The sequence below is a fragment of the Papilio xuthus genome, unplaced genomic scaffold (genome assembly GCF_000836235.2).
Source record: "Papilio xuthus unplaced genomic scaffold, Pxut_1.1 DF825017.1, whole genome shotgun sequence".
Taxonomy (NCBI): Eukaryota; Metazoa; Arthropoda; class Insecta; order Lepidoptera; family Papilionidae; genus Papilio; species Papilio xuthus.
This window is the reverse complement of record NW_013533632.1, coordinates 714,870-727,287: the sequence shown is the minus strand read 5'-3', so window position 1 is coordinate 727,287 and position 12,418 is coordinate 714,870. Positions and strand designations below refer to the sequence as shown.

Genomic DNA, 12,418 nt, shown 5'->3' with positions numbered 1-12,418 from the left:
TTTTTTTTTAAATGTTAAGATGTTTGCAAAAGCAAATTTCAAAGCCAACGCCAAAGGACTTTTCCAAAGTACTCACGAAACAATACGCTTTTAAATCTTACAAAAAAAAATATAACTATAATATAATCAGTCTAAAATTATTTTGTATTAAAAAAACTTAATACATAGAAATATCTAGAATTTTTTTTTATTTAAACTACAACTGTATTATAACTTTTTATAATGGAGAGAAAAACTGAAAGCTCCAAGTAGGTGGCGGTAGTGTCAAGAATGAACTGTCAACTGTCAAATTATATACGTCATTCTTGCAATTTAAAAAACACCCTTTTCTATTTTTTGTCATAAATAATTTACGAACTACGTTAAAAAAAACTTATTATTTTAATGTTAATTAATTCAGTTAAATTTGACGGACGTTATTATGACTGCAGTCCACAGATTACTTTATATTTTACTATAATAATATAAATGCCAATGTTTAGATGTATGTTTGTTTGGAGGTATCTCCGGAACGGCTCAACGGATCTTGATGAAATTTCGTACAGATGTAGAAAATAGTCCAGAAGAACATATAGGTTACTCATTGAGTTTTAAGTCCTAGCAGACGGAGTCGGGGGCGACAGCTAGTATAAAAGAAATGTTTTTTTTTGTATATTTGTGGTATATTTATAACCACACAATCTATTCTTTGCTATAACTTTGCTCACAAAGGCAGTTTTTCTCCCCATTAATATGAAATGTCAAAAATGGAAAAAAATAGCTTTAAAACATTGATAATATTATCTGAACAATTTGTCCTTTATATAACTATTGTACATAGAAAATAATGCCAACATAACAAGTGAATATATAAAACATTCATAGAAATAGATATTTATATATTTCTATATTTATAAAGCTGGTGCCTGTATGCCCGCACAAAGCCGGCCTATTTATCAATAAGCTCAAATTTTTAAAATTAACTTAACATTTAGAGCACAAAAAAATACTTAATTCTATTAAAAAAAAATACTTAAGTAGGATAAACATGAAAAATTAATCAAATATTAAGAGATATAAAGCTTTCAATGCAATTTAACTGTGAATTTCCACTGCTGATATGTACCAAAATATTATCGTTTGCTGTGAAATTCTTAATATTTGTCTCTTACCTTTTTAGAAGTGAATTAGAGATAAGACAAGGATAGCTATATGTTTTTGTGTTACGTCAGCGAAAACCAATATTTATATTAAGAATCATGTCCGTATAAAAGAATTCAAAAGTTTACTCGTACAATTTAACTTCAGTATCAACGCAATCCTTCATTAAGTTGTCTAATTCCTCCAAGGAAGTATTATCTGGGTCGTAATTACTTAAAAACTCTTCAATTTCGAACAAACAGCTGTCTTCCATTTCGCGTAGTATTTTTGATACCACCTCGCTGTTTTCTTTGGCCTGGCATTTAGCATGCAACTTGTAAAGGTCATGCTCTCTTTTAGGCTGAAACATTTATATAAAAGATCAGGAAATCTTATTATATTACTTGTAGAGTATGGATAAATGTAGTGTTGCTTGTCTCGAACGAACACGTCATAAGTACATGCCTGAGAGAGTGGTATCAGTTGATGTCAGACCTTTGGACCGGTAGCACGTTTCGGTACGTGAACCAGCCGAACATAACGTAACAAATGCTACATAACTAATATTATAAATGCGAATGTTTAGATGTACGTCTGTTTGAATTAATCTCCAATATGGCTAAATAGATCTCAATGGAATTTGGTATACATATTGAACAGTCTGGAACACATAGGCTAGTAATTATGTTTTCTTTAATACCGTACAGAGAGAGTCGCGGGCGACCGCTAGTTAAGCATGTAGTCGAATTGCTAACATTCTTTTAATCGGATTAAATTAAAAAAATGTAAAAACACAAATATTTGCTAGATGTGGACGTGTATTTACTTTGTATAGACTGAAAAAAGATTTTACTTTTTTTTATTTTACTTGAGTCATCGAATAATGACGGATCCAATAAACTTTAGCTAGGTTAGGTTAGGTTAGTCCTTAAGTTTAGCAAAGAATGCCAAAAATATGCCGAATTTACTATCGATAATGCTAAACAATGTGATTTTGTTTACTGGCTCAGGGAATTCCCTGCTTTGCTATAAAAAGATAAAATAATAAAATATTTCAAATTACCTCATTAGGGCTCTCAGTGTAAGGCGAGACATGGGAATTGGGCGTGAAGACGAACGGCTTAAAATAGGAAATGCTGGGATCCGGAGTCGCCGTGAACCAATGCACACTCAGCCCGTCAAACGACAGCGCTGACACCTGGAAATATCATCATACTTATATTATAAATGCAAAAGTTAAAACGTATGGATGGATGTTTGTTAGGAAATATTTGTATATACACGGTGTCCCAAAATTTTTTGTGTTTAAATTACGAATGTTTTGGTCAGATTTTTTTACTTCAAGTAATAGCTATGCTACTTAGGTAGCTAATACAAAAAAAATTGCAGCAATATCTTCATATTTGTAGCCACAGTGTGTAATTATATGGTGGAGGGTATCAAATTATAAGAAAAGTTACAAAAAGAGATGGACACCCTGTATATGCTACGTGAACACATATTTCATATTAACATGAGAGAGCTGATGTATTTAATTGTGACGGAGTGGTCAGATATGTTTTTCCACATATATGGGTGTTGGATGCTGACCTGACTGCCCTGAGTAGGGAATGTGTCTTCGCAGCCGCGACAGATGCCACTTTCCTTGTGGCGGAGAACATTGAACATGTCCTTGACTCCGAAGGATCTCAGTGCCGTCCCCTCCCGCAGAAGTCTCTCCCCCTCCTGCTGTCTCTTCTCATCTCCACCCGATGAGAAACACTTCATGAAGTCAAATTCATCCTGGAATTGATAAAAAATAATGAATACATTTGTATTTTTCACTTTTCAGAAGCCTCAATTAGGTTAAAAATATAATACAGTAAAAAGCGAGTTATAAATAAAATTAAAACTACTTACTTGACCATTCCAGAAGCCAGTTGCTTCGGCTTTAACAAACAATCCCCTTGAATACTTATCAAATTTAGTCATTATTGTCAATCCATTAGATATATTTCTGTAGCCGGAAGTAATCTTTTCTGCAGCCCACAGTTTGCCGCTCGTTTCCAAAACCCATGCCTCCTTGGCATCAGCAATCAGGAAGGAATTATGATAGAAGTGACTGTCATCAAACTCCGAGCATGGCCCACCTTGGCCATGTTTCTCTAGAAGATTGGTTATCACATTCAATGCACTCTCAGCAGAATTGCCTCTTTCCAGACCCAACCTGGAATTAAACAAATACATTTACTCTTTATTCATATGTATGTATTCAATCAAAATAATATTAGTAAATAATAAAACAATACCTTCTTTTATTTATTTACTTGTGAAAATTCAACATATTAAAAATACTGTATATTAAAAAGTTAACAGTAAAATGTAACATACAAGCATCTGCTAATTATTACATGTACTCGCGACTCGACCGCACGCAAAAATGAACGAAACGCAACAAACTAATGATAAACATAGCCTATGTAATCCAGGGATAACGCATTTATCAATTCGCAATTATCAAATCGCTTTAGGTACGGAGCTTATTCAATGCAAACAAACGCACACTCAAATCTTTCATCTATACATTAGCATAGATTAGCTTAACCTTAAATTAGTTGCAATGCAAAAGTCATAATATTATTAAACCGCAATCAGCAGACTATAATTATTTAATAAACAAATCAACTTTAATAACATGGCTATGCATAAGTACACTCGCAACAATAGACATTTTATCTGCAAAAAAAATAGTTGCAATCTTACTAATATTGCATATTTTAAAATTAGGATGGATGGATGTTTGTTATAACTCCTGAAAGTCCGAATGAATCACAATGGAATTTACAACAGCTACAGATTACAACTTGAATTAGAGAAAATTTAGAGAAAGGCTTCAATTTAAGATTATTATAAATCTATATATAGAGAATCTCAAGCAATCTTTAGTAAAAATAGCAAAAGCATTTAACATGGATTGTAAAAACAACACACAAACCCATAATTTAAAATTAAGTTCGCTTAATGCTGCTTATTCTGCATATTTAAATCTACATTTACTAATTAAGTATAGTTATGCAAGCTATAAAGTTATGTTTGTGACTTTGAAAATGAAAAATGATTTATTGCTTAAACAAGCCAGTGCTTTACCACAATCTCACCTAATTTTAAGTGATGGTGTGGTCAAAAGAATCATCAATCGCAACTGCCATAACATTTGTTTAAAACATATTTGAAACTATTTTCATACGAATCACACATCTACATATTTATAAACATTTAACAATGAAATTACACTTGTATAAAACCATTTCTCAATTTCTATAAACAGATAGAAAAGGATGACAATATGTTTTATGCTAGTGTTACCGCAATGCAAACTCAGAGTTAGATCTGGCAACTTATTAGAACTCAGCCTTAGAAAAAAATTACAACTCTTAAGAAATCCCAGAAAAAATATGTTGATTGGTTTAACTTGGAACAAGGTAGAGATATGTCATAAAATAACATGAATAAAATTCTCACCTCACTAAATCCATTCCTAACAATCTCTTCTGCCGAGCATCACCTTCTCCTTCATTGTTGCTTGTCCAAACAGCCTCATTACCGATGACAACATTTTTATCATTTGCACCCATCTCAGCGCCCCACATCCATGCAGGCTTGCTCAGTATCACACTATTTATTGGCTCGGAACTTTCATCAATTGTAATGTAAGTACACTGAAATAACAAACATTATTATAATAAGTTAACCACCTTTGTAACTCACTTCTTATCCCACTTTAAGTGAGGTATGGCAACCCTATAGTATCCTAGATCAATCTATCATTTGTAATTTCAGATGCAATTTCCTACTTAATCATATCACTTCACTCAATTCATTCATCTTATCCTCGGCCCATAGTTCATGAACCAAGGAAGAATAATTGATGATTATGAATAGGTATTTTGAAATAGGGATGAAATACTATAAAATAAATTAAAGATCAGAAGTTTAATTTAATTGTAGTGTCTAAATTCAGATATTTATACAGATTGTGAATCAGATTCACACTTTTATTATAACTAAAAAAATATGTATTTTCATCTGATAAGTTTTTAATTTGTCCTTAAATTGATTTCTGAGTAAGTTTTCTAAAGAATATTAATGCGATGCTTTAATATCCATTCACCAACTCTTTTAAATAGATGTTTTTGAATTTCTTAAAGACGTGTGCTGTTCCTGAAACCTAAAACACTTTTCGTATACTATTCAATAAAATTATAGAATATGCTAATTACGCACGTGAAAAATATTTTGTCTTTTAATGTTAGAATAGTTTTAAATTTGTAATATTCGTGGAATTAAGGCAATTTACGGAGTATTTTACCTTTAATTTTATATTGCGGGCTCGGTCTCTTATACAAATTACTTCTTGGACTTCGTTCTGTGGACGGTCCGAATTTTTCCCAAAGATTACTAGATTATCTTTCGTGAGTGGTGGTAAAACCACAAAAGTGTCGCAGGATCTCGGTGAACTCATCGTGGCACGGAATATCTATATTAATAAAGACTTTATCTTGGATCTCGACTTTGTTTATAATTGATTTTTCACAACGGCTTAACTATCTTTGTTATCAAAATGTCTAACTGAAAACGTCAATTGTCAAATTTGTTTAGCAGTAGTTTACATGCTCTTTGCCGTTCTGGCTGTTGTCATTTGCCATCAAATGAATATGACATCAAATGCACTATTCTCTGTAAGTGGATAGGCGATTGCTTGAAAATGACAGCTTCGCTTCGATCCATACGACCGCAACAAACCGCTAACATCAGCGCCAAATGGCGAAATTGAAATAGGCACAAAATGCTAGGTCTTTTAGCCAATCCATTTATACAGGTCAGTGCATCAAATGTTATACCAGATTCGGTTCTTGCACAGATTATTTAAGATGTATAATTTAATTTAGAAATTTTAGTGGATAAAGGAATTTTATTAATTACATACTTTTTTATTACCAATTATAAATCCTTAATAAAATCTATTTTTTTGTAAATAATTTCTATGAATAATGAACGTAGGATTCTTTTGTCATTTTAAATCGACCTCGAATGAGATCTTGCTTAAAAAGCAATTTTGTTTGATGTTGTTTTTACTTTATAGAAAGGTACCGAACCTGATCTTTGCTCATGATATTCTCCCCCCGCGGTGGAATCACGATTCAATGCTCAAATGATCCAGTTTCTTATAGCACGCCACAAAAAACTGATGTATTATGACTACTGACCATTCGATTAAGAAGTTACTAAATATTTCTGTTAAAAAATATAAACTGTAAACATGAGCGAAATGACCACTCAACACAAGCGCATGAAAAAGACTGCGTGTCCTGTATATTATAATTTACTCATTGTTAATCATTTTATCGCTCTGCAAGTTACCGGGAACAAAAATAAACGCCTCTTTGTTTTTTCATTTTGTCACGTGTACAACAATGTAAGCAAAACAACTCGCAGACAGGAAGAAGGTGAATAAAACATATCACTCGGTATTGACTTACAAGGACTTTTTCATATGCAAGATAACAAGACACTAAAACGAATTTGTGCATACGAGTCTGCTCGTTTATCTTGCACAACACTTTTTTTTATTGCGTATGCTACAAAAAAAAAGATTTTATTAATTGAAGTGTATATCGCCGTTCCAGAACTCAGCGACGGTCATATCTAAAATAAGTAATAGGGTAATTGTGTTTTTCCACTGTTGAAGTACTTGTTTTAAAAATGATAATTATAAATAATACGTATCACGTCATATTCGTCTCATTGAATGTGCAAAAAACATATTGTTTAAGTTTCAACTGAGAGAGTGATAACGTCTTATACAGACAACGCAATACAGACTCATTGGTAGTATAAATATGTCGCGACAGGACATCGAAGGGCAGGGGTCAATCAGATGTGTCATTCGAACAGTTCACAACATCGTTATAATAATCACATGTTACATAAAACTTTATTGTATTTCTTGAAAAAAATAACACGTTCTATGCTACAATTATTACGACATCACTCGTATACCGGCGGCAATGAACGTGTTAAATTTAAATAGAATATTTAATGGATCAATATGGCCTCCTGTCGATTTTCTGATTCACTTGGAGCTATCGTAACATCTCCTGGGTCTCTCGATATGTCTCTAAAAGAAGAACATTTGTGTCCAAGGCACTGAAATAAATCAAAATATGATGAATCATCATTATCAGCTTATGTCAGCCTAGTATTGGACCTTCCCTAATACTTTCTACAATAAAATATTTACGTTCTCTCGATTCGACAATAATTAACTGGCGAACGTGCACGATTTAAAAAGTTGTATGGTGGCCTTTAGTTTTGTTATTTTAAGGACATAATTTTTCATATTTCCTATATGAAGGTACCTAACATTTGCTTATTAGCTTTAATAGTAGACGTGTGTGGCAAGACAGCTTCAAATGGCAAATTGTGGTGATTGCCTACCGTTCTATGTTACGGACGTGAGTTCTGTCTTTATTGTATATACTTACTGTTGCAGTACAATTCGGACCTTTACACTGTAAAATATTTAATTTTTATGAAACAAAATAACAAATTAGCGACCGGCCAACTGAAGTTTAAATCTAAATCTAATCGGCTAAGCCTTCCCTTATTACATTTACAAAAGTCGGAAGGGGAAGCGTACTAGAATTGACTTGACTACACTCATCAGACGAAACCTATGAACATCTTTACCTGACGCCCGTGTTCTGTGTGGTTTTGATGTTGCAAAGGTCGAGCGTGTCTTAGCAGCAGTATCAGCTGTTGTAAAAACATTGTAGTAATTTAATGAAAATAAGTACTTACATATGCAATACAATTGTCCGAATGACACTGAAATAAGATAATTGGTATTACTTATGACAAACGTTGAGGCCAAGAGCAAAATGGCAGCGAACTTGACGCCCTCTTCCAAGGACTTAGCTATATAAATCGAGTTCGTTTATCTATCTAATATTTAACTGCTATATTACGTTGTCCATTTGTCGAAATTCGATAATTACAGTGGAAGCATCTAAATTCAAAGGACCAATGAAAAAGTTTCTATCTGTTAATTTCTATACCTTTGTCTTAAGCGTGCCAACACTAATAATATTACATCTGTTTAGAAGGATTAAATGTGTCTACACAAGTGTTTCGACAGTGGAAACGTAATTACAGACAAAAGCGTTTTAAACAAAAGTAATAGTATACCGTTGAGGTGCATTCTCGTCCACGACACTGAAAATATTATAATAACATAATAAAGTAGTAAACAATTAAAAAACAATCTTGTTGGTAGAATTTTTATCTAGTCTACTGATGCTTTAGTATAGATCGCTTACTTCAGGGGCAGCTGAGGGGACCGAAAGATTTAAAATAGACGTATAAACTACTTAGACGTATAAACTACTTACATACATCTCTTTACAAAGATAACTCAAAAACTACTTTTCAGTTTTTCCCACTCCCTTGTTAATAAGCATTCGCTTTGGAATAAAAAAGTGACTACCTGCCACCTCTTTAGATCAAGCTTTGATCATCGGCTGGCAAAGCTCTTGTGCTAGTTCCTTCGTTGTTAAAATGTAGGACTTTGCCAAATTATTTTGTATATAAAATAAAAGAATCGAGACCAATAACTGTGGACTTATGAAATTACCAAAACTGGCTTTGAAACCTACCTTATTTCAATGTGTTTCTAATTTAGCCTATTATAAATGTACTCACTACTGTTTCACAGCCTTCTCCCGTGCACTACAAATAATTATTAATATAAATAAGCAATCGTGATTGTTTCCTAGAAACATTAGCAGAGATTTATATTCGCCGGGCACATCTGTCGAGCCAGCATTGCCAGGTGCCTAGGTGACGTGAGGGAACTCCTGGAATAGATGCTATGAGGATCAAAAGCGTAAGGAACTTCCATTGAACAATAACTTTGTTGAGACGGCAGGAAATCCTTGGATGTAGATGACCGTATGCTTTAGAAAGCCTATGTAAAGCAGAGAACTGATAAGCTGATGATGTTTTTCACAAAGTTTATATTGAATTGCTTCACTTATGTTGTACATAATGTATATATAGTTGACAAATAAACACTTACATTTGATACGCATTTTACACCAAAACACTGCAAATCAATACAATCGTTTATTCGATGAATATGTAACATACCTTTTTCGTACTCGTAAACAACAAAAAAGTAAGGCAAAAAATGCGCATACGTAACCAAGGATATGGTACGATCAGCAAAAGAGGACCATACTGTATTTATATAGTAAACAAGATATAAACTGGCTAAATTCACATTCAATCTGTACCTAAACTTATAAGACTCAAATAATATTTTAAATTAACTTTATCATATTTATTAATAACAAATTAATAGCCTAAAAAGGAATTCAAGCTTATAACTGCAACGATAACGATACTTCTAATGCAAATTTCCATCCCTACTATCAACCCCTTACAACCCTTTTTTGCGTGAAAAAGCCTATGTCCTTTCTCGGGCTCTAGACTACATGTGTTTCATTTAAATCGGCTCAGTAGTTTGGGTGTAAAAGCGAGATAAAGTTACTTCTGCATTTATAATATTAAGTAAGATGTAGTAAGATTAAAAATCATTCTTACAGCATTTCTGCATATTTGTCCAAAGCACTGTTAAAGAGTTAAATATATTAACACGAAAAATGACACACAATATGTTGCATCAATTAAAAATAGTCTTAGAGCTCTGTAAGGTCCAAAATGAGAGGTGCAAGTTTTTTTTAAGTATAAAATCCAGACGAACAAAATCGTAGTAAGTAAATTAGTATTAGAAAATGTACCGATGAAGTGCAAGCTGTTCCGACACCGTCGCACTGAAAATGAATAAAAGAACATTTGGATCGAAACAGTGGTAAAAATTATACACTGAATAAGTTTAACCTTTTTCAACTGAATTTCATATAAATTGAAGGTTTTGTGTTGCAAGACAAACGAAAATTTATTCTTACCCCGGACTTGCAAAATATTCCAAAACACTGAAAAACATATTATCATTCAAAATATAAGCATTGTGGGACATTGTATCTTGTGCTGCTTGTATCGTTGTCTCTATTTTATGTTACTGAGAGCGACAGGGATGGCAATATGAAGGACACAAGAGCCACATAAAATCAATAATGGCAGACAGAGTTCGCTTCTATTTTCGCTTGCGCAATACAGAGCCTGGCTGCTAGCAAAAATTAGGTCACTTTGCTTCGGGCAGGTCAGATTTAACTCTACATAAATTCAACACTAATACATAAGTCTTCTAAGACAACGTCCATATTTCCATATATTATTACTTATTACACAAAATACAAATACCTGCGAAACGGACCCTGGATTAGATGACTGCAAAAAACAATCAAAGATCAGTTACCTGTTTGTATATTTGTAATAATATATTAGCTTTTGCCCGCGACTTCGTTTGCGCAGTATTAAAAAATAGATGAAATATATCTCATGTGTCTACGTTCTATATCTATACCAAACATCCATCCATTCGCATTCATAACATACTAGCTGTAGTCCGCGACTCGGTCCGCGCTGAATTTAACAAAAAAAAATAATTAGAAGCTTAATTATCCATGCAGCCGTTCTTGATATACCAAACCTTCTAACAAACATCCATCCGTCCAAACATTAACATTTATAATATTAGTAAGTATCGTCATCATCAGTTCATTATTTGACACCGCTTATTGGCTAGGAGCCTACCCTAAGTTAGGGATGTCAAGGACATAGTCAACCACGCTGGCCCGTACTGGGTTTACTTCACACATATTTTTGAATTTAGAAGGAGTATCATAAGATTCAATACTTACCCATGCTACAGATTCGAAACCTGACGCCTAGATTATTTAAAATAATTCGTTAACTATAGTAATTATTTAAGACTAGCTGTCGCCCGCGACTCCATCTGCGCAGTATTAAAAAAAACTAAAAAGTAGTAATTTCAACGGGATCCGTGCAACGGCTCCAGAGATTCCTTCAAGCAAACATCCATCCATCCATATAATCATTCGCATTTATAATATTAGTAAGATTTATTCAATCTTCATTTTTAATAAAAGTATAATTTTATTCAATATACGAGTAACTCACTTTAGCACGAGTATTATTCCCAGTACACTGTCAATCATAATTTAAATGTTATTTAAGTCTGCAGCCCACAGCAGCCAATGCCAATTACTTAAATTAGGTAATCCATATATCGCTCTCATGATGCTTTTCAGTTTCACTTAACGACGAATCTGCATGCCAGGCGTGTTCGTAGTTCCTATTTAAATACATAAAATGGACCTAAATAGTATTGAAAATCTTACATTAGCCACGCAAGCACTTCCGTTGCACTGAAAATGTATTTTAGATTATTATTAAAAGCCTAATTTGAACATACAACTTGAGATAAATATATCTAACCTCCGCAAAACAGTCCTCTTGTACGTTCTGTACATAAAACTAAAATCGGTTCAGTATAAAATTGTCATAAAATGTGACACTAATATAATTTATATTTATAGCATTAAGATAAAGAAAATTAAGTTAAAATTTAACATTACCTCTTGGGTTAGGATATATGTCTGAAAAATATTTTATCTTAAAAAAAAAAAATTTTGAGAAACGCTTCTATAAACAATTTCCTGTTAACAGCAAAACCTAGATTATGTATGATATGGACATGTTATGAAGAGGAACATCACTACTGACAAGGATAACTTTAATTCTGAGTGAGTTTAGCTAAACCGTTAGATGTAAGTCTAGTTAAGATGGACCTATATTAAGAGTAAAATGAGCAAAAATTATCAAATTCCTGATTCAAAATAATTTAGTGAAAGTGCAAAATGTACTTTACCATTGTAGTCATAGAAATAATTAATATAGGCAAGTAACGTTGGTATGAATACATTCTGTACACTGCAGTAAAATAGATAAGGAAATCATTCAGACATTATAGATAATTAGAAAGTTAGTTCCACACAATTCGAAAATCAATAAAGACACTGTAATTGATAAAATACTTGATTGAGATGATGATTTAGAAAGGATTTCATTGAAGTTTAAATTTACATGTATAATTTTAATAGGTAAGAAAAATAAAAGCACATATTGCGATTACAAGTTTAATTATATTTATACATAATAGCGAGTAATGATTAACATTATTTTGGATACTAATTTATCAGATTTCTAATTTCAATATAATCTTTTTTCATTTATTTCAATATACATATGTTTATTTTTATTTTAACACAATTTT

At 32.5% G+C, this 12,418-nt stretch overlaps 2 protein-coding genes across 5 annotated transcripts; both read right to left on the bottom strand.

The window, feature by feature from the left end:
- Nucleotides 1-6,686, bottom strand: LOC106126448 (secernin-2). 2 transcript variants are annotated; one of them, XM_013324128.1, is made up of 7 exons: nt 6,255-6,686; nt 5,468-5,635; nt 4,621-4,817; nt 3,019-3,325; nt 2,710-2,901; nt 2,183-2,317; nt 1-1,480 (listed from the first exon to the last, which is right to left on the bottom strand). In XM_013324128.1, the coding sequence occupies exons 1-7, from the start codon at nt 6,267-6,269 to the stop codon at nt 1,265-1,267; spliced, it is 1,230 nt and encodes a 409-aa protein (XP_013179582.1). In that variant the 5' UTR covers nt 6,270-6,686; the 3' UTR covers nt 1-1,264. The 2 variants fall into 2 exon arrangements, with proteins under 2 accessions (XP_013179582.1, XP_013179583.1); XM_013324129.1 differs by having other exon boundaries at nt 5,468-5,727; nt 6,255-6,683.
- A 477-nt stretch (nt 6,687-7,163) lies between these two features.
- On the bottom strand, nt 7,164-12,070 carry LOC106126177 (keratin-associated protein 9-9-like). Of its 3 annotated transcripts, none has more exons than XM_013323666.1 (16): nt 12,014-12,070; nt 11,721-11,741; nt 11,581-11,619; nt 11,484-11,510; nt 11,263-11,289; nt 10,983-11,009; nt 10,483-10,509; nt 10,128-10,154; nt 9,960-9,992; nt 9,763-9,789; nt 9,236-9,262; nt 8,860-8,886; nt 8,347-8,373; nt 7,960-7,986; nt 7,644-7,670; nt 7,164-7,305 (listed from the first exon to the last, which is right to left on the bottom strand). In XM_013323666.1, exons 1-16 carry the CDS (start codon nt 12,065-12,067, stop codon nt 7,195-7,197), a joined length of 555 nt encoding a protein of 184 aa, XP_013179120.1. In that variant the 5' UTR covers nt 12,068-12,070; the 3' UTR covers nt 7,164-7,194. The 3 variants fall into 3 exon arrangements, with proteins under 3 accessions (XP_013179120.1, XP_013179121.1, XP_013179122.1); XM_013323667.1 differs by having other exon boundaries at nt 11,581-11,607; XM_013323668.1 differs by lacking the exon at nt 11,581-11,619 and having other exon boundaries at nt 12,014-12,064.
- Between the last annotated feature and the right edge of the window lie 348 nt (nt 12,071-12,418).

What these genes read in the sequence shown, in the direction of transcription:
- LOC106126448 (XM_013324128.1), bottom strand. An exon ending in CTGGCTTCTGGAATGGTCAA is followed by an intron (nt 2,902 to 3,018) that starts GTAAGTAGTTTT and finishes TATCAATTCCAG; the next exon opens with GATGAATTTGACTTCATGAA. An exon ending in ACACTGAGAGCCCTAATGAG is followed by an intron (nt 1,481 to 2,182) that starts GTAATTTGAAAT and finishes TAAATGTTTCAG; the next exon opens with CCTAAAAGAGAGCATGACCT.
- LOC106126177 (XM_013323666.1), bottom strand. Translation starts at nt 12,067, where the DNA reads ATGTATTCATACCAACGTTACTTGCCTATATTAATTATTTCTATGACT. An exon ending in GACAAATATGCAGAAATGCT is followed by an intron (nt 9,263 to 9,762) that starts GTAAGAATGATT and finishes ATTGATTTGCAG; the next exon opens with TGTTTTGGTGTAAAATGCGT. An exon ending in CGGACAATTGTATTGCATAT is followed by an intron (nt 7,671 to 7,959) that starts GTAAGTACTTAT and finishes AATATTTTACAG; the next exon opens with TGTAAAGGTCCGAATTGTAC.